General features: G+C 43.9%; 1 protein-coding gene across 5 annotated transcripts in view; it reads left to right on the top strand.

The window, feature by feature from the left end:
- LOC144598315 (very long chain fatty acid elongase 1-like) overlaps positions 1 to 22,016 on the top strand; it is an 87,642-nt gene that overhangs the window by 56,648 nt on the left and 8,978 nt on the right. For 3 of the 5 annotated variants that reach the window (XM_078408302.1, XM_078408300.1, XM_078408301.1), the window contains 4 exons: positions 1,891 to 2,017; positions 3,509 to 3,596; positions 6,399 to 6,589; positions 8,472 to 8,552. In XM_078408302.1, the coding sequence (XP_078264428.1) occupies positions 3,539 to 3,596; positions 6,399 to 6,589; positions 8,472 to 8,552 (330 nt within the window). In that variant the 5' untranslated portion in view covers positions 1,891 to 2,017; positions 3,509 to 3,538. The remainder of the gene's footprint in view (positions 1 to 1,890; positions 2,018 to 3,508; positions 3,597 to 6,398; positions 6,590 to 8,471; positions 8,553 to 22,016) is intronic. The other 2 variants (XM_078408303.1, XM_078408304.1) reach the window with 1 other exon arrangement.

Genomic DNA, 22,016 nt, shown 5'->3' on the forward strand with positions numbered 1-22,016 from the left:
TAGCCTACAAGCATGTACGTCTTCAGTGTGTGGGAGAAAACCCAGAGTCAGGATCGTACCCGGGTCTCTGGTGCTGTAAGGCAGCAACTCTACCACTGCACCACCGTGCAGACCATTTGTATTTTAGATCTGATAAGATTAACATCATTTGTGGTCCTATTGATGAATGGCTGCTGGTTGCCTGATTTAAAAAAGATACCTGTTGGTCTTCAAATGGAGTTCTCCACATTTGCGGTGGGGGGGGGGGGGGAAGGAGGGGGTTATAGGAGGGGGTTATAGGAGGGGGAGGGGGTTGGGGAGGAGGAGGGGGTGGGGAGGAGGAGGGGTGGGGGTGGGGTGGAGGCGGTATGGAGGAATGTTGAAGAAGCAAAATTAGGCTTCAAAATTGGAAATAAGAGTAAGATCATCAAGCCTCGTGTGCCTACTTTGTCAGTAAATAAGATCATGGCTGATCCTACACCTCACTCACTGTCTCAGTAGATCCCCATCTTCTTTGGAAATGTGTTGTGCAGTTATGTTTGTTTGTACCTGGCTATTTTATCACATGAATCATAGAGCCATACAGCACGGAAACAGGCCCCTCGACCCATCCCGACCAAGATGCCCCATCTAAGCTAGTCCCATTTGCCTGTGTGTGGCCCACATCCCTCCAACATCCCAGATTTCTCCTATCCATGTACCTGTCTGAGTATTACCTGTCAAAGTATTCCCCGTTTATGTATCTATTAAATGTTCTTACAATCTTTAGGTTTGCGTTGATTTTTGATTATATCTGGCTTGTAAATTAATACATGGACTGCTGGCGAAGCTATCATTGCTCAAACAACTGGCTTCAGTTTGTGTGTAAAATTGATTGTGTATTCATTCACTTGCCATGCTTAATTAATCTATCCCAAAGAATGTAATTTCTATCATTTTTACCTCACCCACTCCTCCTGTAGTTGCATCTATTTTAAAATGTACCAGGTGAGAGAACATGCATTAGATCAGGAAGGTGTGATGAGTTGGCTACATCCAATACAAAGTGGTTGACTCAACTGTTTCGTCAGTTGGGGGCACATTTTGGAATGGGCAATAAATAACAGTTCCCAGTAATATGCACTTCTTGTGAGCAAATGTACCTGACTTTCCTTGTTTCTGGGAGTCCATGTTGATGTCTGAGACATTCCCGTTATCAATCTTGCGTGCCTTTTGCAGGTTTTCACTTGGTCTTAAGTCTTCCCTACATTTACACTTGCCTCTGGGGATTAATCTTGTACTATGTTGATTTTTAATTAATTCTCTTGGCTGGAAGATTGAGAGCTGATGGTATAGTGAATTGAGCAGAATGTGTTGGTGTTATTTGGTGGCCAACTAATTGGGAGAAAGATGACAAGTGGCTTGAAGCTTGTAAGAGACTTCATTGATTATTGTCACGATCTAAGTACATCTAGGGTAATAATTGGGGACTAAATCCGAGTTGAACTGAAAGGTGAGATCGATGGGAATATAGTGTGCAAGAAATATAGTCCATAATAAATTACTTGAGAACCTCTGCAGATAGGCAATCTGCAATGATATTGGCAAAGCCATAACCTCTGACACCAAAGGCTGCAGATGTATGGGAACCTGTACCTATATGCTTTCTGTTAAATTGCACCACATACTGACTAGGAAAATTATTGCTCTTCCTTTATTGTTGCTCAGTTTGAATCCAGGAACTAACACTCAGAGAGCACCATTGGTGCATCTCCAGTGGAAGGAATGTAACAGTTCAAGATGACTGCTCACTAACTGCTCACTAACCACCACCTCCAGGACACTGGGGATGGGCAATTAATGGTGATCTTGTCAGTGATGTCCATACCGTGAATGATGACTGAGGAACTAAAATGTTTGTTTTATTCACAGTGTCCCATTCATCTTCCAGACTTCTACATAAACCACTGCCCTACTCAAGAGATATCTGCCGAAATCTGGAATTGGTTCCATCTCTGTTGGTGCTTGGACCTGTGGACACCACCTTGTATCTAAAGAAGTTAGTCGTTATTTATTATTTCTGGGGTTAGAATTCCTTGGACTGTTTCATAAATTATCTACTTTTAGTTTTATTACGGAAATGAGCCTTCAGAGTAAGGAGTGACCGATTTTCAAAGTGGTTATTGGCCATGTTATTAAACTTCCAGTAGAGTTGGTTCATAAGTTCATGAGTGATAGGAGCAGAATTAGGCTATTCGGCCCATCAAGTCTACTCCACCATTCAATCATGGCTGATCTATCTTAACCCCATTCTCCTGCTAATCAAGGATCTATCTATCTCTGCCTTTAAAATATCCATTAACGGCCTCCACAGCCTTCTGTGGCAATGAATTCCACAGATTCACCACGAGAAATGAGGAACCGCAGATGCTGGTTTACACAAAAGGACATAAAGGAAGCATGCAGGTACAGCAGGGAGTGAAGAAAGTTAATGGCATGTTGGTCTTCTTAACAAGAGGATTTAAGTATAGGAGTAAATAGGTCCTTCTGCAGTTGTACAGGGTCCTGGTGAGACCACACCTGGAGTATTGTGTGCAATTTTGGTCTCCTAATTTGAGGAAGGATATTCTTGCTATTGAGGGAGTGCAGCGTAGGTTCATAAGGTTAATTCCCAGGATGGCGGATGCATTCAAAAGAGAGTTAGATAGAGCTCTTAGGGCTAGTGGAATCAAGGGATATGGGGAGAAGGAGAAACAGGTTACTGATTGTGGATGATCAGCCATGATCACATTGAATGGCGGTACTTGCTCGAAGGTCCGAAATGGCCTACTCCTATTTTCTGTAAAGTGCTGGAGTAACTCAGCAGGTCAGGCAGCTTCTCTGGAGAACATGGCTAGGTGTCGTTTCGGATCAATAGACAATAGGTGCAGGAGGAGGCCATTTGGCCCTTTGAGCCAGCACCGCCATTCAATGTGATCATGGCTGATCATTCTCAATCAGTACCCCGTTCCTGCCTTCTCCCCATGTGATCGAGACAAAGAACGGTCTGAGGAAGGGTCTCAATCCGAAATGTCATGTACTCCAGCGATGCTGCCTGACCTGCTGTTAATCCTGCATTTGTGTCCTTTTATTAAACTTCCACCCTGCTCCTAAAACCTGCGATGCTTCAAGCTACGGTTCAAACGCTTGCCAATTTTCTTCCGTATCATTGTTATGCTCACTGACCTAAACAGTCTACTGTGTTTGAAGAAAAATGTAGTACTTGCTGAGAAATGTGCCTTTCCCCCACTTTACCCTTAAAACTGGCACCCATTTACTTTATTTTTTACTGCTGGGCATCTATTTGGTTGACTACTCTTTAAAGTGAATATTTATTATTTCAGTAAATACTTCCTCATTAAAAACCAAACTCTCACTCTGAGTTTTGTCACTTGTCCTGAAGCTTTTGGCTTGGGTTCAGTTATATTGTGGTTTGTGTGCGAAGGAATTCATTATGTAAATGGTCGCATAAAATGTCACATTTTCACATCTGTCTTGTTGCGTCCCCTAGGCCTGGGAAGTACCACTTTGAAACGCAACCATGCTGGCGGAACTGGGATCACGGGTTGCCCAGGTTTACGAGGGGCTGCTAAAAGGAGGTGAGTCAAATGGTCTGTTTAATCAATGTTCGATGACCTTTACGAGCATCCTCCAAAAATACACTTGGTTAGGTTACTGAAACTTGGGAAACTATGTATTTGTCGGGCGACACGGTGGCGCAGCGGTAGAGTTGCTGCCTTGCAGTGCTTACAGCGCCTGATACCTGGGTTCGACCCCGACTACGGGTGCTTGCCTGTAGGGAGTTAGTACGTTCTCCCCGTGACCGCGTGGGTTTTCTCCCAAAACCTTGGTTTCCTCCCACACTCCAGACGTACAGGTTTGTAGGTTAATTGGCTTGGTATTTATGTAAAAATTGTCCCTGGTGTTAATGTGCGGGGGTCGCAGGTCGGTGCGGACTCGGTGGGCCTGTTTTTCGTGCTGTATCTCTAAACAAAATTTTGGTAATTTACCTGCATTTGATCTTTGGACTTGAGGCTGCATTGACCCATGATCTTATTGAACGGTGATGCAGGCTCAAGAGGTGCAATATCCTGCCCTTGCATTAATGGAAGCTCACACTGCTTTGCCATTCGGCAAGGTCATAGTTAAGGCTTTGCTACATATCCGTGATACTGCTGATCAACACCTCCCCTTAGAGACCAGCAGTATATCAATGTCGGCCTTGAGCACAATGAACGAAAATCAAACCCCTTTTGAGGTAAAGAATTAAGATTTCAAAGTTTTACAACCCTGTGTTTTTCTTTTAAAAAACATGACTTTCTAAGTGGTTTATTTCCTAGCCCTAAAAGATAGATTCCAGTATTTTACTGAGAACAGATTTCTGTTTATCAAGCTGGAAAGGGTGCAAAGAAGATTTACGAGGATGTTGCCAGAAGGATCTGACCTTCAGGGAAAGGTTGAGCGGGCTAGAACTCTATTCCATGGAACATAGGAGAATGAAGGGTGATCTCTTAGATGTGAACAAAATCATGAGGGGAATAGATATGGTAAATGCACAGTCTCTTGCCCAGAGTAAGGGAATTGAGAACCAGAGGACATTGGTTTCAGGTGAGAGGGGACAGATTCAATAGGAACTCAAGGGGTATCTATTTTACACAAAGGATGGTGGATGTATGGAATGAGCTGCCAGAGGAGGTCGTTGAGGCAGGTACGATCACAACATTTAAGAAACATTTAGACAGGTTCATGGATAGGGTAGGTATGGAAGGATATGGGCCAAACACAGACAGGTGGGACTAGTATAGATGGGACATATTGGGCTTGTTTCCATGCTGTATGACACTATGATTCCCTTTACATTGTTTTTGTGGCTGTTAAAATCTTTTTTTCACAGTTGTTTATTAACTACCACAATCTACCTATCTTCCACTTTCTCACACTTTTGGTTAATTTTTCCTGCTTTCCTTTAATGACTTTTCTAGTCCTCTGTCTTACAGTCCATGCTGTTTTATGTGCCCTCTATCAATCCGATGCTATTCTTAATCTAATATTATTCTGAACCACCTCAGTTAGCCAGAGATGGATCACTTTTCTGGATCTCACAAGAATCTCCATTTATAAAAGAATTCTTGCTGACTCATGTGTGATCTGACTAAAAGCAGGCTTTGCAATCCATTAATGCTTTTGAAGGGCATATCACAATTGACATTTTTAATAAAACTAACGCACGCCATTTATTTAGAAGGGGATATAACAGCTATGAAGTCATTCATAAACAACACTCCCCCCCCCGTTAATAATGTTATGGCACAGGAACAGGCCTTTCATCCCCACAATGCCCCCGCTGCACAAGATGTCAAGGTAAACTTCAGTCTGAAGAACCGAAACATCACCTAATTATTTCCTCTAGAGATGCTGCCTGACCCGTTGACACGGCAGTTTGTGTCTATCTTCCAAGTTAAACTAATCTCCTTTGCCTGCATGTGATCCATATCCTTCCATTCCTTGCGTATGCATGCGCCTATCTAAAAGCCCTTTAAATGTTACTATCGTATCTGCCTCTCCCGCCACCTCTGGCAGCGCATTCCATGCACCCATTTCTCTGCATGTGTATGTCCTTAAAGCTGAATGGCATTCACCAGGGACTAAAGGTTCTGACTGTCTCATAATTTTATATACTTCACTCAGCCTCTGACACCCCACAGAAAAAGCAATCCATGTTTGAAATGTGAACTATTCACAAATTCTAAAAAGCATATAGTATTTATGTCTGCCATGGGGACAGATGAGAATGAATGCACAGAAATGAATAATGCGGTCAACAGGTCTGGCAGCATCTGTGAGGAGGGAAGCTATTAATATTTCAGTTTGATGGTCTTTTATTAGAAAGTCCTTTTGTTGCCCTTTCCATAGATGCTGTCAAAAAAACAGATTTTCTGACATTTTAAATTCCTGGTATCGGGCATTTTAGCTGTTACATAGCAGGAAGCTAAGAACCAATTTGCTTTCCTTCTCTTTAGACTTCACTTTAGACTTTAGAAATTCAACACAGAAACAGGCCTTATGGCCCACTGTGTCCACACTAGCACTATCCTACACACTAAGGACAATTCACATTTTTTTTACCAAAGCCTATAAACCTGTACGTCTTTGGAGTGTAGGAAGAAACTGGAGCACACAGAAAAAACCCGTGCAGGTCACAGAGAACGTACAAACTCCGTACAGACAGCACGCATAGTCAGGATCCAGCCCGAGTCTCTGGCGCTGCAAGGCAGCAACCCTACCGCTGCGCCACTGTGCTGCCTAGTCTTCTTTCTTCTTCCTGTGAATCTTTTTGCTAAACTTGATAATTGACAGTTAGTGGTGAGTTTTATCGTTACTCTTACTCCGTCTCTCTGCAGATCCACGGATTGAAGAATATCCCTTCATGGTGTCTCCAGTCCCTATGACGGCTGTTCTCTTGTTCTACGTATATTTTGTGCTGTCTCTGGGACCCAAGCTGATGGCTGGCAGAAAGCCCTTTGATCTTAAAAAGATCATGGTTTGCTATAACTTTGCACTGGTGTTCTTCTCCATATTCATAGTCTATGAGGTACGCCTACTCCTAAGCTGTTTGCCTTTGGAGAGTTCAAAATGTTTTATACTTATTATCTAAAGATCATATTGACTCCTGCTGTTTGCATGGGAGATTGTACTTTCTTCTTGTAACCTTGTGGACTGCCCTGGTGCGCCAGTTTTTCCCTCATCCAAAAGCAGGATGTTGGGTAAATTCATAAGTTATAGGAATGGAATTGGGCCATTCGGTTCATCAAGTCTATTCCGCCATTCAATCATGATCTATCTTTCCATCTCAACCCAATTCTCCTGCCTTCTCTTCATAACCCTTGACACCCTTAGTAATCAAGAATCTGTCATTCACCACCTTAACAATATCCATTGACGGCCTCCACAGGCGTTTGCGGCAATGAATTCCACAGATTCACCACCCTCTGACTAAAGAAATTCCTCATCTCCTTTCCAAAAGTGCGTTGTTTTATTCTGAGGCCATGCCCTCTGGACCTAGACTCCCCCACTTGTGGAAACACACTTACTGATCAAGAATCTGCCAGTCTCCCCTTTAAAAACATCCATTGACTTGGCCTCCACAGCTGCTGTTCCCAGTGTAGATGGATAACAGGAGAACCAAGGGAAGAGTTGATGGGCTTGTGTGAAGCAGGGAAAACGGGGAAATAGATAGGGAAAGGGCTCTGGGTTCAATGGGCCTTATGGGCTTGTAATGTTGTGAGAGATTTGAAAAGTATTGGTAAAGTGTTGATTTTGCATGAGCCGGAGCACGTAGCAAACATTAGTGGAAAGTCAGGAAATTTTCTTTCCTCGCACCCTGATAAATGTATTACCATCTAAAGGGTGCACACTGAATAAGAGTATTGTGAATACTATGCTAGAACAAGATAGACATTGGGATATGGGGCAATAGAGTAAATGAAGGACATATTGAGGGTCAAATAAACTGGATATGTGATTGTAGCTTGCAAATTATCGTAAGGATTTTCAACAAAATTAAATGCAGAAATTCTACGAGCAGAATTAGGTCATTTGACCCAACAAGTCTACTCCGCCTTTCAATCCTGGCTGATCTATCATTCCCTCTCAACCCATTCTCATGCCTTCTCCCCATAACCCCTGACACCCTTACTTATCAAGAATCTGTCAATCTCCGCCTTAAAAATATTCATTGACTGCCCCCACTGTGGCAATGAATTCCCCAGATTCACCATCCTCTGACTAAAGAAATCCTCCATCTTCTTTCTAAAGGTATGTCAATAGACAATAGGTGCAGGAGTAGGCCATTTGGCCCTTCGAGCCAGCACCTGCATTCAATGTGATCATGGCTGATCATCCACAATCAGTACCCCGTTCCTGCCCTCTCCCCATACCCCCTGACCCTGCTATCATTAAGAACTCTATCTAACTCTCTCTTATTGTCCTTTTATTCTGAGGCTATGGCCTCTGGTCCTAGACTCTCCCATTAGTAGAAACATCCTCTCCACATTCATTTTATCCAGGCCTTTCACCATTCGGTAAGTTTCAATGAGGTCCCCTTTATTAATTAAGGGAAAATGTAATTATATTTTGGATGGCAATCATTATCTCACAGACTACTGAATGACCTCCGGTGGCATGGGAGACAGCTCTTACAACTCTGCAGATAATCAAGCCCTCTGACCGTGACAATAAAATATTCTGGAGTTGCTCACCTTTGGAAGGAAGAGCTGCCGTTGAATCAAATTACAGTTCAGTTCAGTTATGAAGTGTGATATGTATTTTTTAAATAATCTCCTTGTGGCTTTTTGTTTTTCCACCATAATTAACCCAAGTATCAACTGGAAATTGTCGTGTTTTGTTCAGTGGGTTTGAATATTAATTCTAATCCTTTAAAATATATATATATTTTTTTTATTCCACTTCCGCAGTTCCTGATGGCTGGCTGGGCTACAGGATATACATTCCGGTGTGATCCAGTAGATGAATCCAATAGTCCAAAAGCTCTTCGGGTAAGTGCAAAAACTTCTGTTCTCTTTACTTTGAAGCCTTTGGAATGTTCAAAATTCTGCATTGTGAATTGATCTCCTGTCTGAAAGAAGTATTAGATGGGTTATTGTTACACTCTGTTGCCCCGTGCAGAATGTGTTTTAATATTTGATTTATGGATGTCGGGGGTTGTGGGGAGAAGGCAGGAGAATGGGGTCAGGAGAGAGAGATGGATCAGCCATGATTGAATGGCGGAGTAGATTTGAGGGGCTGAATGGCCTAATTTTGCTCCTATTACTTATGACCCAAGGCTATTTACATGCTGACTAGAGATGGGCTGGGCTGCTATATAGAAAGTGTTTCTGTTTGACAACAGACAATAGACAATAGGTGCAGGAGGAGGCCATTCGGCCCTTCGAGCCGGCACCGCCATTCAATGTGATCATGGCTGATCATTCTCAATCAGTACCCCGTTCCTGCCTTCTCCCCATTGTGCAGTTGACCAATTTGCTTGACTACTTTAGAAAGCATTAGAGTAGACTAATACATCAGACAAAAATGCAAACGACCTCTGGATTCGTGAGCAAACAACCTGGTGGAACTCAGCAGGCCCGAGAGCATTTGTGGAGGGGAATGAACAGACGTTTCGTGTCAGCACCCTTCGGACCAATCAATGTAAAAGGCTCCCACCCAGAATGCCGCCTGTCCGTTCCCCTCCACAGGACGGCACGGTGGCGCAGCGGTAGAGTTGTTGCCCTACAGCGCCAGAGACCCGGGTTCAGCCCTGACCATGGGTCTGTACGGAGTTTGTATGTTCTCCCCGTCACCTGCGTGGGTTTTCTCCGGGATCTCCGGTTCCTCCCACACTTCTAAGACGTACAGGTTTCGTAGGTTAATTGACTTGGTATAATTGTAAATTGTCTCTAGTGTGTGCAGTATGGTGTAAGTATGCGGGGTTCACTGGTTGGTGTGGGCTCGGTGGGCGAATGGCATATTTTCGTGCTTCCTGCTAAATATTGATTGGGTGATCCATCAGAAGCATTTCCCCCAAACTCCTTTTTTGGACCTTTGGACTTCGGCGATGCAGGCCCTTCAGCAGACCGAGTCCATGCAGAACAGCGATCGCCCCGTACACAAGCACTATCCTAGTAAAACTAGGGACAATTTACAATTTTACCGAAGCCAATTAATCTACAATCTTGTACATCTTTGGAGTGTTGCTGGAAACGGGATCACCGGCAGAAAACCCATGCGGGTCACGGGGAGAACGTACACACTCCACTCAGACAACACCCGTAGTCAGGATCGAACCTGGGTCTCTGGCGCTGTAAGGTAGCAACGCTACCGCTGCGCCACCGTGCCACACCATTCTTAATATCTATTTTTCTGTACCATTGTAGTTATGGTTGGGACTCTGCAAATTTCTCCTCTTGCTCCACACAAGCATTGGTGTCCACTGTGCAATTTTTACTCTCCATGAAGTCCATCATGAAACCATTACAGCATAGGAGGTGGCCAAAATGACGGCTCTTTAGAGATCAATCTAGTCAGTCCCATTCTTTGCTTCTCCGTCTATAGTGCTGCAAGCTATTTTCCCTTAGTACGTATTCAATTCTCTTTTAAAAGCCTGATTCGCTCTGTTTCCACTTTGTTCCATGCAGATTTGCAGGTCATCCCTGTTGGTCCCTGATGTCTGCACTGTTTTTTAAAAGGACCTTTCCTTGCACTCCATGTGTGATGTGCCTTTTACATTAAATTTGCCTTTCCATTTCTCCAGTCATCCGCTCAAGTAAACACCGAAAACATTTTAACTCCTCCTCCCATTTCCACACTGACAATGGACAATAGGTGTAGGAGGAGGCCATTCGGCCCTTCGAGCCAGCACCGCCATTCAATGTGATCATGGCTCATCATTCTCAATCAGTACCCCATTCCTGCCTTCTCCCCATACCCCCTGACTCCACTATCCTTAAGAGCTCTACCTAGCTCTCTCTTGAATGCATTCAGAGAATTGGCTTCCACTGCCTTCTGAGGCAGAGAATTCCACAGATTCACAACTCTCTGACTGAAAAAGTTTCTCCTCATCTCAGTTCTAAATGGCCTACCCCTTATTTTTAAACCATGGCCCCTTGTTCTGGACTTCCCCAACATTGGGAACATGTTTCCTGCCTCTAACGTGTCCAAACCCTTAATAATCTTATACGTTTCGATAAGATCTCCTCTCACCCTTCTAAATTCCAGTGTATACAAGCCTAGTCGCTCCAGTCTTTCAACATCTGATAGTCCTGCCATTCCGGGAATTAACCTAGTAAACCTACGCTGCACGCCCTCAATAGCAACTCTTGTTATGAAGGCCAACATTCCATTGGCTTTCTTCACTGCCTGCTGTACCTGCATGCTTCCTTTCAGTGACTGATGCACTAGGACACCCAGATCTCATTGTACGTCCCCTGTTCCTAACTTGACACCATTCAGATAATACTCTGCCTTCCTATTCTTACCACCAAAGTGGATAACCTCACACTTATCCACATTAAACTGCATCTGCCATGCATCCGCCCACTCACACAACCTGTCCAAGTCACCCTGCAACCTCAGAGCATCTTCCTCACAGTTCACACTACCACCCAGCTTTGTATCATCTGCAAATTTGCTAATGGTACTTTTAATCCCTTCATCCAAGTCATTAATGTATATTGTAAATAGCTGCGGTCCCAGCACCGAGCCTTGCGGTACCCCACTAGTTACTGCCTGGCATTCTGAAAGGGATCCATTTATCCCCACTCTTTGCTTTCTGTCTGTCAACCAATTTTCTATCCATGTCAGTACCCTACCTCCAATACCATGTGCTCTAATTTTGCCCACTAATCTCCTATGTGGAACCTTGTCAAAGGCTTTCTGAAAGTCAAGGTACACCACATCCACCGGCTCTCCCCTGTCAATTTCCCGACCTTTCTGTTCTGGGCCTCCTCCATTGTCAGAGTAAGTACCAGAGCAAATTGTGGGAACAGCACCTCATATTTCGCTTGGGCAGTTTACGCCCCAGCGGTATGAACATTGACTTCTCTAACTTCAAGTAACCCTTGATTTCCATCTCTCTCCATCCCTTCCCCTTCCCAGTTTTCCAACCAGTCCTACTGCTTCCGACTACAGTTTATCTCTGTTTGCTTTGTGGTTACCTTCTCCCAGCTAACAATGATCTATTCCACATTTTCCTTGATCTCCATTCCCTTTCTCCTATTGTCACACGTTACACTTCCTTATCTATGTATCTCCATCTATGACATCAGTCTGAAGAAGGGTCTCGCCCGGAAATGTCACCCATTCCTTCTCTCCAGAGATGCTACTTGTTCTGCTGAGTTACTCCAGCATTTTATGTCCATCTTCGGTTTAAACCAGCATCTGCAGTTCCTTCCGGCACTAAATGAAATGGCATCTATTTCTTCAACATAATCTTCTTCTGATCTTTTACATCACCTATCGAATCTAATGCAACAGATAGTTTCCCACTTAATGGTAGATTGGCTTTAAAGCCAGTGTACAACCCAGCAACTTTGAATGATTTGGGAAGTCCTGTATTTTGAGGGACTACATTAAACACTTAATATAAGGTCCCCATTTTTACTTGTATGCAATGTTTTTACAAAGCAGAGGTGACCACACGTCCAAAGCTTTTTGAAATTTCTGTTATGATTAATGCATAACGATACATTATCTGGCTTAGATAAATGTATGTGCTAGTTTGCTGCATATTGAAACTGGGAAGCCATAATAGAAAAGTTAATGGTGTAAGGTCAGGAATTAATACTGTTGCCCATTTGTGAGATGCAAGAATGGCTTTATAAGAAAATAACTGCAGATGCTGGTACAAATCAAAGGTATTTATTCACAAAATGTTGGAGTAACTCAGCAGGTCAGGCAGCATCTCAGGAGAGAAGGAATGGGCGACGTTTCTCTGTTCCTCTCTTCCTCTCCCCCTTCCCAGATCTCCCTCTATCTTCCTGTCTCCACCTATATCCTTCCTTTGTCCCGCCCCCCCGACATCAGTCTGAAGAAGGGTCTCGACCTGAAACGTCGCCCATTCCTTCTCTCCTAAGATGCTGCCTGACCTGCTGAGTTACTCCAGAAATTTGTGCAAGAATGGCTTGGTAAGTTGATCAAATGGTTTAGTTTAATTTTGGTTTAGACATACAGGCCCTTCAGCCCACCAGGTCCGCGAACCAGCGATCCCTGCATGCTAGCACTATCCTACACACTAAGGACAATTTACAATTTTTACTGAAGCCAAATTAACCTACACACCTGTACATCTTTGGAGTGTGGGAGGAAATCGGAGCATTCAAGGGAAAACAAGCGTGGTCACGGGAGGGAACATACAAACTCCGTACAGACAGCACCCGTAGTCAGGATCAAACCCGAGTTTTGTCACTGTAAGGCAGCAATTCTTTTTGTTGTTCATTGTAACACTTAACTATGAATAAAAAAAAGTAGGCTAGTTCATTGTTACACTGCTATGCCTCTGATCTTGGGTCAAACTCTTTCATTCATTCACCTAAATGAAGGTTGAACGTCACAATGCAGGTGACTGATACTTCTGTTTCCAAGTGCCCTGGTATCTCGTTTGTATTGATAGCAGCTTATCTAAGGGATGCTGATAGTGATAAGAGAGGGACTGAGCTTTAAGCCATAAGAGAGTCAGACCAATTTCTTTGTACTATGGGCCCCACAAAGAACATACTTTGAGGAATAGTGGTGGGCATACTGCCACACGCTGTTTATCTGAAATTATAATCCACGTTGAAATATGTTCCTGTGAGTCTGAAGAAGGATCGGCCATTCCTTCTCTCCAGAGATGCTGCCTGTCCTGCTGAGTTACTCCAGCATTTTGTGTCTTATCTTCGGTTTTAACCAGCACCTCCAGTTCTTTCCCCCACCTGTGTAATTAGACCGTTCCACTGAATGTTTTGAGGGAGAGGTGCCCTTTGTGGTCAAACCTATTGCAAGACTTTACCTATTTGTACAAACTAAGGATGCAATTGTGTAATAGGCATTGTTCAAATCTTGATCTGTCCAAGTGAACATAGAGGACCACATGGCTCTCAGAGTTTCAATGTTTGGACTGTGTTTTGGCAGATCTTTGAGGTCATTTAAAACAATCGAAACACAATCTCTTGCCTGCACTGCTCATTGTGCTTGGAGCAATGCGTTTGTGTTTAAATGGAGCTAAACAAATGGATGTTGTAATGTGATTGCCTGTAACACAGCTGATAAGGGGCAACATTTCCAATTTTTTACCTGTTTTCAATGTTTTGAAAATAATGGATGAGGCCTGGCTTAACTTCTAACATTTGCACTTAAATGGGCAAGGGTTCCTGCAAACAGAGGTCTGAAAATGACTGCTAAAATGTCCACTGGAAATATTTTCAGCTTGCATAGTCGGTCAATAGACAATAAACAATAGGTGCAGGAGTAGGCCATTCGGCCCTTCGAGCCAGCACCACCATTCAATGTGATCATGGCTGATCATTCTCAATCAGTACCCCGTTCCTGCCTTCTCCCCATACCCCCTGACTCCGCTATCCTTAAGAGGTCTATCTAGCTCTCTCTTGAATGCATTCGGAGAATTGGCCTCCACTGCCTTCTGAGGCAGAGAATTCCACAGATTTACAACTCTCTGACTGAAAAAGTTTTTCCTCATCTCCGTTCTAAATGGCCTACCCCTTATTCTTAAACTGTGGCCCCTGGTTCTGGACTCCCCCAACATTGGGAACATGTTTCCTGCCTCTAACGTGTCCAACCCCTTAATAATCTTATATGTTTCGATAAGATCCCCTCTTATCCTTCTAAATTCCAGTGTATATAAGCCTAGTCGCTCCAGTCTTTCAACATACGACAGTACCGCCATTCCGGGAATTAACCATGCTTCCTTTCAGTGACTGATACACTAGGACACCCAGTATCTCGTTGTACGTCCCCTTTTCCTAACTTGACACCATTCAGATAATAATGTGCCTTCCTATTCTTACCACCAAAGTGGATAACCTCATTAAACTGCATCTGCCATGCATCCGCCCAAGTCACCCTGCAACCTCATAGCATCTTCCTCATAGGATGTGTTAAATAACAGCTGAACCTGCCCATTGTACTCTGTTGTTCCAACGTGTTTACTTTTATGTTTTGGGTAATTTTTCCTACACCCCCTTATTCTCTCCTAAACAATACTTTCTTGCCCCAGGTGGAGGTGGGAAATATTTGTTTCCAGGTTTATTCCAGTGTTATTTTTCTTAACAGCTGAAATAATGTCAGCTTCTTTTGAGATCATTTGCTGCGTTTTTCTGGCCTCTTACTACAGGGTGCCATTTTGATTCTTCTCGTCACCCTGTTCGTTTCCCTACCTTCATACACTCCTCTCCCATTTCACTTTCCCCTCTGTCCCCTTCCACCACGTCACACCTGTTTTACATTTCATTCTTCCTCTCTCTTTGTCTGATAACCTTTTTGTCTCCTTTCACCTCTATCTTTTGTCACTGACTCTACTCATCTTCCAATTAAGCCCCCCCCCCCATCTGCTTCCACCGATCACCCACCAGGGTTTGTTCCGCACTCACCTTTTCCCAGCTCCCCCCACTGGGAAAAGGACAGTTAGAAGCAGGGTCGCAATATGAAGCCTCACTTACCCGTTCCCTCTCCAGAGGCTGCCTAACCCACTCAGTTCCTTCAGCACTCTGTGTTTTGCTATTGTGATGCAAGTTTCCGCTCATTTTTGTGAAACTATTCAGCTACAAATGTCGTCTGTGTTGTGCCTCATTTGTCATCTCCCATTCAAATCCTTTCCTCCTTTTTCCCTTCGCATCTGCAGTCTCCGTTTCAAGGACTGTTCTTGCTCTTTGCTGTACTGTAGGCTGCTGCTGTGCCTTGGTACACGTGACAATAATAAACTTCAAAGCAGTGTCTTAGTTCACCAGATTTACACCCTCTCCTCCGCTTAGCTCAATTAATTTGTTTCACTCCACATTTCAGTGACAGAATTGGTGTTTTACTAAACATGTTCCGTATCCAATTAAATTTGATTAGTTTTATCTTTGTTCAATTGATATCTGCAGTTCAATGCACAGAGGGACCTTGGGATCCAAGTCCACAGCTCCCTGAAAGTGGCAACATCAGTATATGGAGTGGTTAAGAAGGCATATGGCATGCTTGCTTTTATAAGTCGGGGCATTGAGTATGAGAGTCAGGGATATCATGATGCAGCTTTATAGGACTTTGCTATTTGGAAAATTGCATGCAGTTCTGGTTGTCCCTTTACAGGAAGGATGTGGCGGCTTTGGAAAGGATGCAGAGGAGGTTTACCAGAATGTTGGCTGGATTAGGGCGTATTACATGCGGGGAGAGGTTGGACAGACATTGATTGCTTTCTCTGGATTGCTTGAGGTTGCAAGAGACCCGATAGAAGTATATAATATTGAGAGGCGTAGATAGTCGGAAACTTAACAAGTCAAAGACTAGAGGGCATAGTTGTAAGGTGAGGGGGGGCAAAATTTAAAAATGACGTGTGGGAAGGTGGTGAGTGCCTGCAGGATTGGTGGTTGAAGAAGATACCATAGTGGCATTTTAAAAGCTTTTGGATTATGTACAGGTAGATAAGAGATAGTATAAGAAAATAACTGCAGATGCTGGTACAAATCGAAGGTATTTATTCACAAAATGCTGGAGTAACTCAGCTGGTCAGGCAGCATCTCAGGAGAGAAGGAATGGGTGACGTTTCGGGTTCGAGACCCTTCTTCAGACTGCAGAAGGGTCTCGACCCGAGTCTGAAGAAGGGTCTCGACCCGAAACGTCACCCATTCCTTCTCTCCTGAGTTGCTGCCTGACCTGCTGAGTTGCTCCAGCATTTTGTGAATAAATACCTTCGGTAGATAAGAGATGGTCGGCATGGTGTCAGGCACAGACACGATGGGCCAGAGGGCCTGGTTTTGTCTTATACTGCAGCACTTGCTTCCCTCCATCCCACTTCCCCTCCGTTCGCAGGTTTTAATTTCATGACGTACACCTCAAGATTTAATTGAATTTGCACCCATTATTGTACGTGACCTGTAACCAAGCTGTGAAGGGGATTGGCCTAACCACGGGACCACCCCAGGTTAAATACACCACATTTGGGTGTAGGGCGTACGTATGAACGAGCTGTTCGGAGACCGGCGGGATGGATTGCTGAGGGCTCCGGTACCGCAGGATCCACCTGCCGTGCGGGAACTCTGTTTGTGTGCTTTATCGTAATGGTGGATTTAAACACTCTGGTTTTAACTGCACATTGCCCTTGGTTGGCTTATATCTCTATTTGAAAACGCACACCTTCAGATTCAGGGACAGTTTCTTCCCAGCTGTTATCTGGCAACTGAACCATCCCCTTAACAACTGCAGAGCAGTCCTGAGCTACTATCTACCTCATTGGAGACCCTCTGACTACCTTTGATTGAACTTTACCGGACTTTATCTTGCACTAAACGTTATTCATGTTATTTCCCTCTATCATGTATCTGTACACGGTGGATGGCTTGTTGTAATCGTGTATTGTCTTTCTGCTGACTAGTTAGAACGCAACAAAAGCTTTTCACTGTACCTTGGTGCACGTGACAATACGCTAAATTCAAACCTAAATAGATTGCCGGGAAGACTGCGAATTGTCCAGCTTCTGAACATGTTCCTGGGAGCCAGTGCCCTGTCTTAACCTCGGGAGTAATTGTCTGTGCACCTTCTGTACCTGTCAGTTATTTATTTTCAGTTTCCCCCTTGGGTCTTCCTTTAGCTCATTCTAATTCCCAAGTCAAATGGAAGTACTTTGATCCCTCCTCTGCCTATCCTGTTTGTTCTTGGCCACATTAAAGATGTTGGAGAAATCCCTGCCACTGTTCTGAACTCTGGCTGATTGCGCATTGTCGGGTGGTGTCTTGCCACCTCCAGCTACCCTGATGCACCCCTTTTAATGCACTAAGTGACTATATCAGCTCTCCAGTTAGCATTAGAATTCAGTGTTTACATCTGTCGGGAAGTTCGGCAGCCCTTCCTCCACATGACTAGTTTCAGGCTCAAGGGACCGTGCAGAACAGAACAGCAAGGCCACTTCTCTTGTGTTGTTGGGGAAAAACTCACGGGATGCTGAAATGGGTCAGGAATTTTAGGCCAGCAAAGGTGATGACTTGGGTGGAATTACTGTGCTTTTAAATGGTATGAGCTTGTTGAAGAGAGAAAAAAGGGAAAATAAACAAATAATATTTTGGAACTCAGCACTATGGTAAATAGTGCCATAGATTGTAATAAACAGGAACAATGCAGATGCTGGTTTATTCCAAAGACAGACACACAAAATGGTGGAGTAACTCAGCGGGTCAGGCAGTATCACTGGAGAAAATGGATAGGTGACGTTTCTGGTCGGGACCCTTCTTCAGTAAGGTCTGCAGAAGGGTCCTGACTCGAAATGGCACCTATCCATCTTCTGCAGAGATGCTGTCTGACCCGATGAGTTACTCCAGCATTTTGTGTCTATTTTTGCCACAGACTGTGAATGGCAAATTTAAAAGCAATAACGGAAATTATGTTCTATGGAGGCTGAACAATAGCTGGTGTGGAATGTTATGCAGTCGAGATTTAGACCATACTCTGGGACCGCTGTGTCAGGTGGACGCCATGCTGGGAAGGTTCCACATTGAGCTGTTCTCAGTGCTGGAGCATGATTGAATGGCAGAGTAGACTTGATGGGCCTAATGGCCTAATTCTGCTCCTATCACTTATGAACTTCCGATGGGGGGGAATGGAGGGGTTGCAGGTATCAAGGTGACTTCACACTTATTATTAGTTTAGTTGTAGTCACATTGTTTGATGCTTCCAGCTTTCTTATGAATTTTACTACTGTTGGATGATAAATGGGAACCTGCAGCCGTGCACTGCCCAAGGTAGATGCATCGAGCAGCAGCAATAATGGAAATCGCACAGATGGCTTCTGCCACTGAAGTTAACTGTCTGATCTCCAGGTACTCGTTGTGCCTCCGATCCAGACGTATCCACGTGGCCATTCAATATTTTTGCATTTATTTGTTTATTCATTTTTTATTTTGCCGTGTGTGTCCACAAATCTGAATATCAAAGCATAAAACATCTTCCATTCTATAATGGCACACGGACAGAAGCTTTGCAGCATATTTCCCCATGTCCTCGATGAAGCTTTTTAATGTTGTTGTTCAGACGTGGCTTGAACTGAGATTCCTAGACCTGCCTAGTTATTCACAATTGAATCATGCTATATTGTAAAACCGACAGAAACTGTCTTTCCAACCATTCTGTCCCAAATTATCACACTTTTGTCATTGGTATTAATACTCTTCCCACTTTTAAAACCATTATTCTGCTCCCAGAGCCTCATCTTAGCTGTGGTCAAATAGTTTTCAGATTTTTCCATAATGCTGAAGAAAAAACTTGATCTTCAGCAGTCTGAAGAAGGGTCTCGACCCGAAGTGTCACCCATTCCTCGCTGAGTTACTCCATCACTTTGTGTCCATCTTTGGTGTAAACCAGCACCTGCAGTTCCTTTGCACACATAAAAACTTTGTGTCGTTTCCTGTTCATACTTTGCGAACTTTATCCTCACTGTGGACTTGTCAACAGCTGGTGACCAGTCCCTGATTAGTCATTTGGGCCACGAGTTTTGTGCAGTTTTGATATTGTTACTTTAGCCGGATAGCTGATCCCATTTGCTCTGTGAAAAGTTTTATCCTTAATGTAAGTTCATATGTCATAGGAGCAGAAGTAGGTAATTCAGCCCATCGAGTCTTTTCTGACATTTAATCATGGTTGACCTATCTTTCCCTCTCAAGCCCATTCTCCTGCCTTCTCCCCATAACCCTTGACACCCGTAACAATTAAGTATCTGTCAATCTCCACCTTAGAAATATCAACTTCAGATAGCTCCTCTGTCCCTCCCTTCCCCTCCTCCTTCCCAGATCTCCCTCTATCTTCCTGTCTCCACCTATATCCTTCCTTTGTCCCACCCCCGACATCAGTCTGAAGAAGGGTCTCGACCCGAAACGTCACCCATTCCTTCTCTCCCGAGATGCTGCCTGACCTGCTGAGTTACTCCAGCATTTTGTGAATAAATCCACTGACTTGGCCTCCAGGGCCATCTGTGGCAATGAATTCCACAGTTTCACCAACCTCTGACTGATGAAATTCCTCCTCATCTCTTTTTAAAGGCATGTCTTTTTATTCCGAGGCTTTGGCCTCTGGTCTTAGACTCCCCCGCTTGCAGAAACATAGAAAATAGGTGTAAGAGTATGGCCCTTGGAGCCCGCACTGCCATTCAATATGAACATGGCTGATCATCCAGAATCAATACCTGCTTTCTTCCCATATCCCTTGATTCCGTTAGCCCTAAGAGCTATATTTAACTCTCTCTTGAATACATCCAACGAATTGGCCTCCACTACCTTCTGTGGCAGAGAATTCCACAGATTCACAACTCTCTGGGTGAATTTTTTTTCCTCATCTCAGTTCTAAATGGCCTAATCCTTATTCTTAAACTGTGACCCCCCCTGGTTCTGGACTCCCCCAACATCAGCAAACATTTCCCTGCATCTAGCCTGTCCAATCCCTTAAGAATTCTATATCTTTCTATAAGATCCCCTCTCATCCTTCTAAATTCCAGTGAGACATCCTCTCCCATTCTATCCAGGCCTTTCACTATTGGGTGAGTTTCAATGAGGTGCCCCCCCTCATACTTTTAAACTAACAAATACTCATCAAATGATAACTGAATCATCCCTGGAAATATTCTTGTAAAGCTCTGGACCCTCTCCAGTACCAGCACATCCTTCCTCAGAAATGGGGCCCAAAACTGCTCGCAATACTCTAAATGTGGCCTGAGAAGTGCCTCATAGAGCCTCAGGATTACATCCCTGCTTTTATGTTGGTAGCCTGTTTCTGTTTCTGTACTATAAAATGGTCTTCAAGCATGTTGGGGCTACTTCAGCTGTATTTTTTATGTTACAAGTTTATATTCCTATTTAACCATTTCCAACCAGAGGATAATTCCAGACATACGAATACTGCGTTATTTAGCATGAGGTCGAGCTAGGAGCATGTTTCGGCCATGGTAAAATTGCGATCTGCTCATCCCAAGTGGCAGGAAGTCTGTTTTAAAACTGAGGCAATAGTGCCACCTACAGAGATGAAAACTGATAATGTTTTATACAGAGAGACAACCTAAAGTTTCAGTAATACTTTTCATTAGCATTGGATTGCCCCTTAAGGTAAGGAAATGGGGTGTGTGACGGGGTGGTTGGAAGGAAAGAGAATAAAGAAGTCTTGAATCAGGTGACAGCCATTATCAAGTTCAGATGTTAATCACTGGGTGGCAGTGATTAAGCTGGGTGGAGGTAGGGCTACTGCCTTGCATCGCCAGAGACCCGGTTTCGATCCTGACTATGGGTGCTTGTGTATGGAGTTTGTACGTTCTCCCAATGACCTGCGTGGGTTTTCTCTGAGATCTTTGGTTTCCTCCCACACTCCAAAGATGTATAGATTTTTAGGTTAATTAGCTTGGTATGAATGTCAAAAATTGTCCCTAGTGTGTGTAGGGTAGTGTTAATGTGTGGGGATTGCTGGTCGGTGCGGACTCAGTGGGCCAAAGGGCCTGTTTCCATGCTGTATTCTCTAAACCAAACTCAACTAAAACTGCTATTTCAGATAGCATCTGCTGGAATTGGGAAATGTTTTAAGATGGAAATGGTGTTGGTTGGTGTGGTGTAAGGACGGACATTTGTTAGTCAAAGCTAGGAGTCGCTTTCATCCCTGAGACTGTCATGTTCCCAGGAACAGAGTTATCTTTGCAAATCTTTCACATTTGCCTCTTTGCCCCAACCATGCTATTCCGTAAATGAAATTTAATCTCATTCAGTAATCTGGTATAAAGTAAGCCTGCTTTCAGTATCTACGATCTTAAATGCCATTTCCAGTGGCATGGTGATGCAGCAGCAGACTTGTTGCCATACTGCGTCAGAGACCCAGGTTCAATCCTGACTACAGGTACTTGGCTGTACGGAGTTTGTACGTTCTCATGACCTGCGTGGGTTTTCTCCGGTTACCTCCCATACTCCAAAGACATACAGGTTTGTAGGCTGATTGCCTTGGTATAATTGCAAATTGTCCCTAGTGTTTGTAAGATAGTGTTAGTGTGTGTGGATCACTGCTCGATGCGGACTCAGTCGGCCAAAGGGCCTGTTTCTGTGCTGTATCTCTAAACTAAAAAAACTAAGCAGGGCATTTAAAACCCAAAGGAGTCAAAGATAAAATTTGCAGTGGTCAGGAATGGCAGCTGCCCATTGCTTAGTATGTGCACGTTTTTCTGAAGATAGCACAGTACAGAGTTTAAGCGAAGGGTTACCAAACTTCTGCATGTAAATATTCCAGGATATCACCTGCTTCACCACTGATCCCCA

The sequence above is a fragment of the Rhinoraja longicauda genome, chromosome 11 (assembly GCF_053455715.1).
Source record: "Rhinoraja longicauda isolate Sanriku21f chromosome 11, sRhiLon1.1, whole genome shotgun sequence".
NCBI lineage: Eukaryota > Metazoa > Chordata > Chondrichthyes > Rajiformes > Arhynchobatidae > Rhinoraja > Rhinoraja longicauda.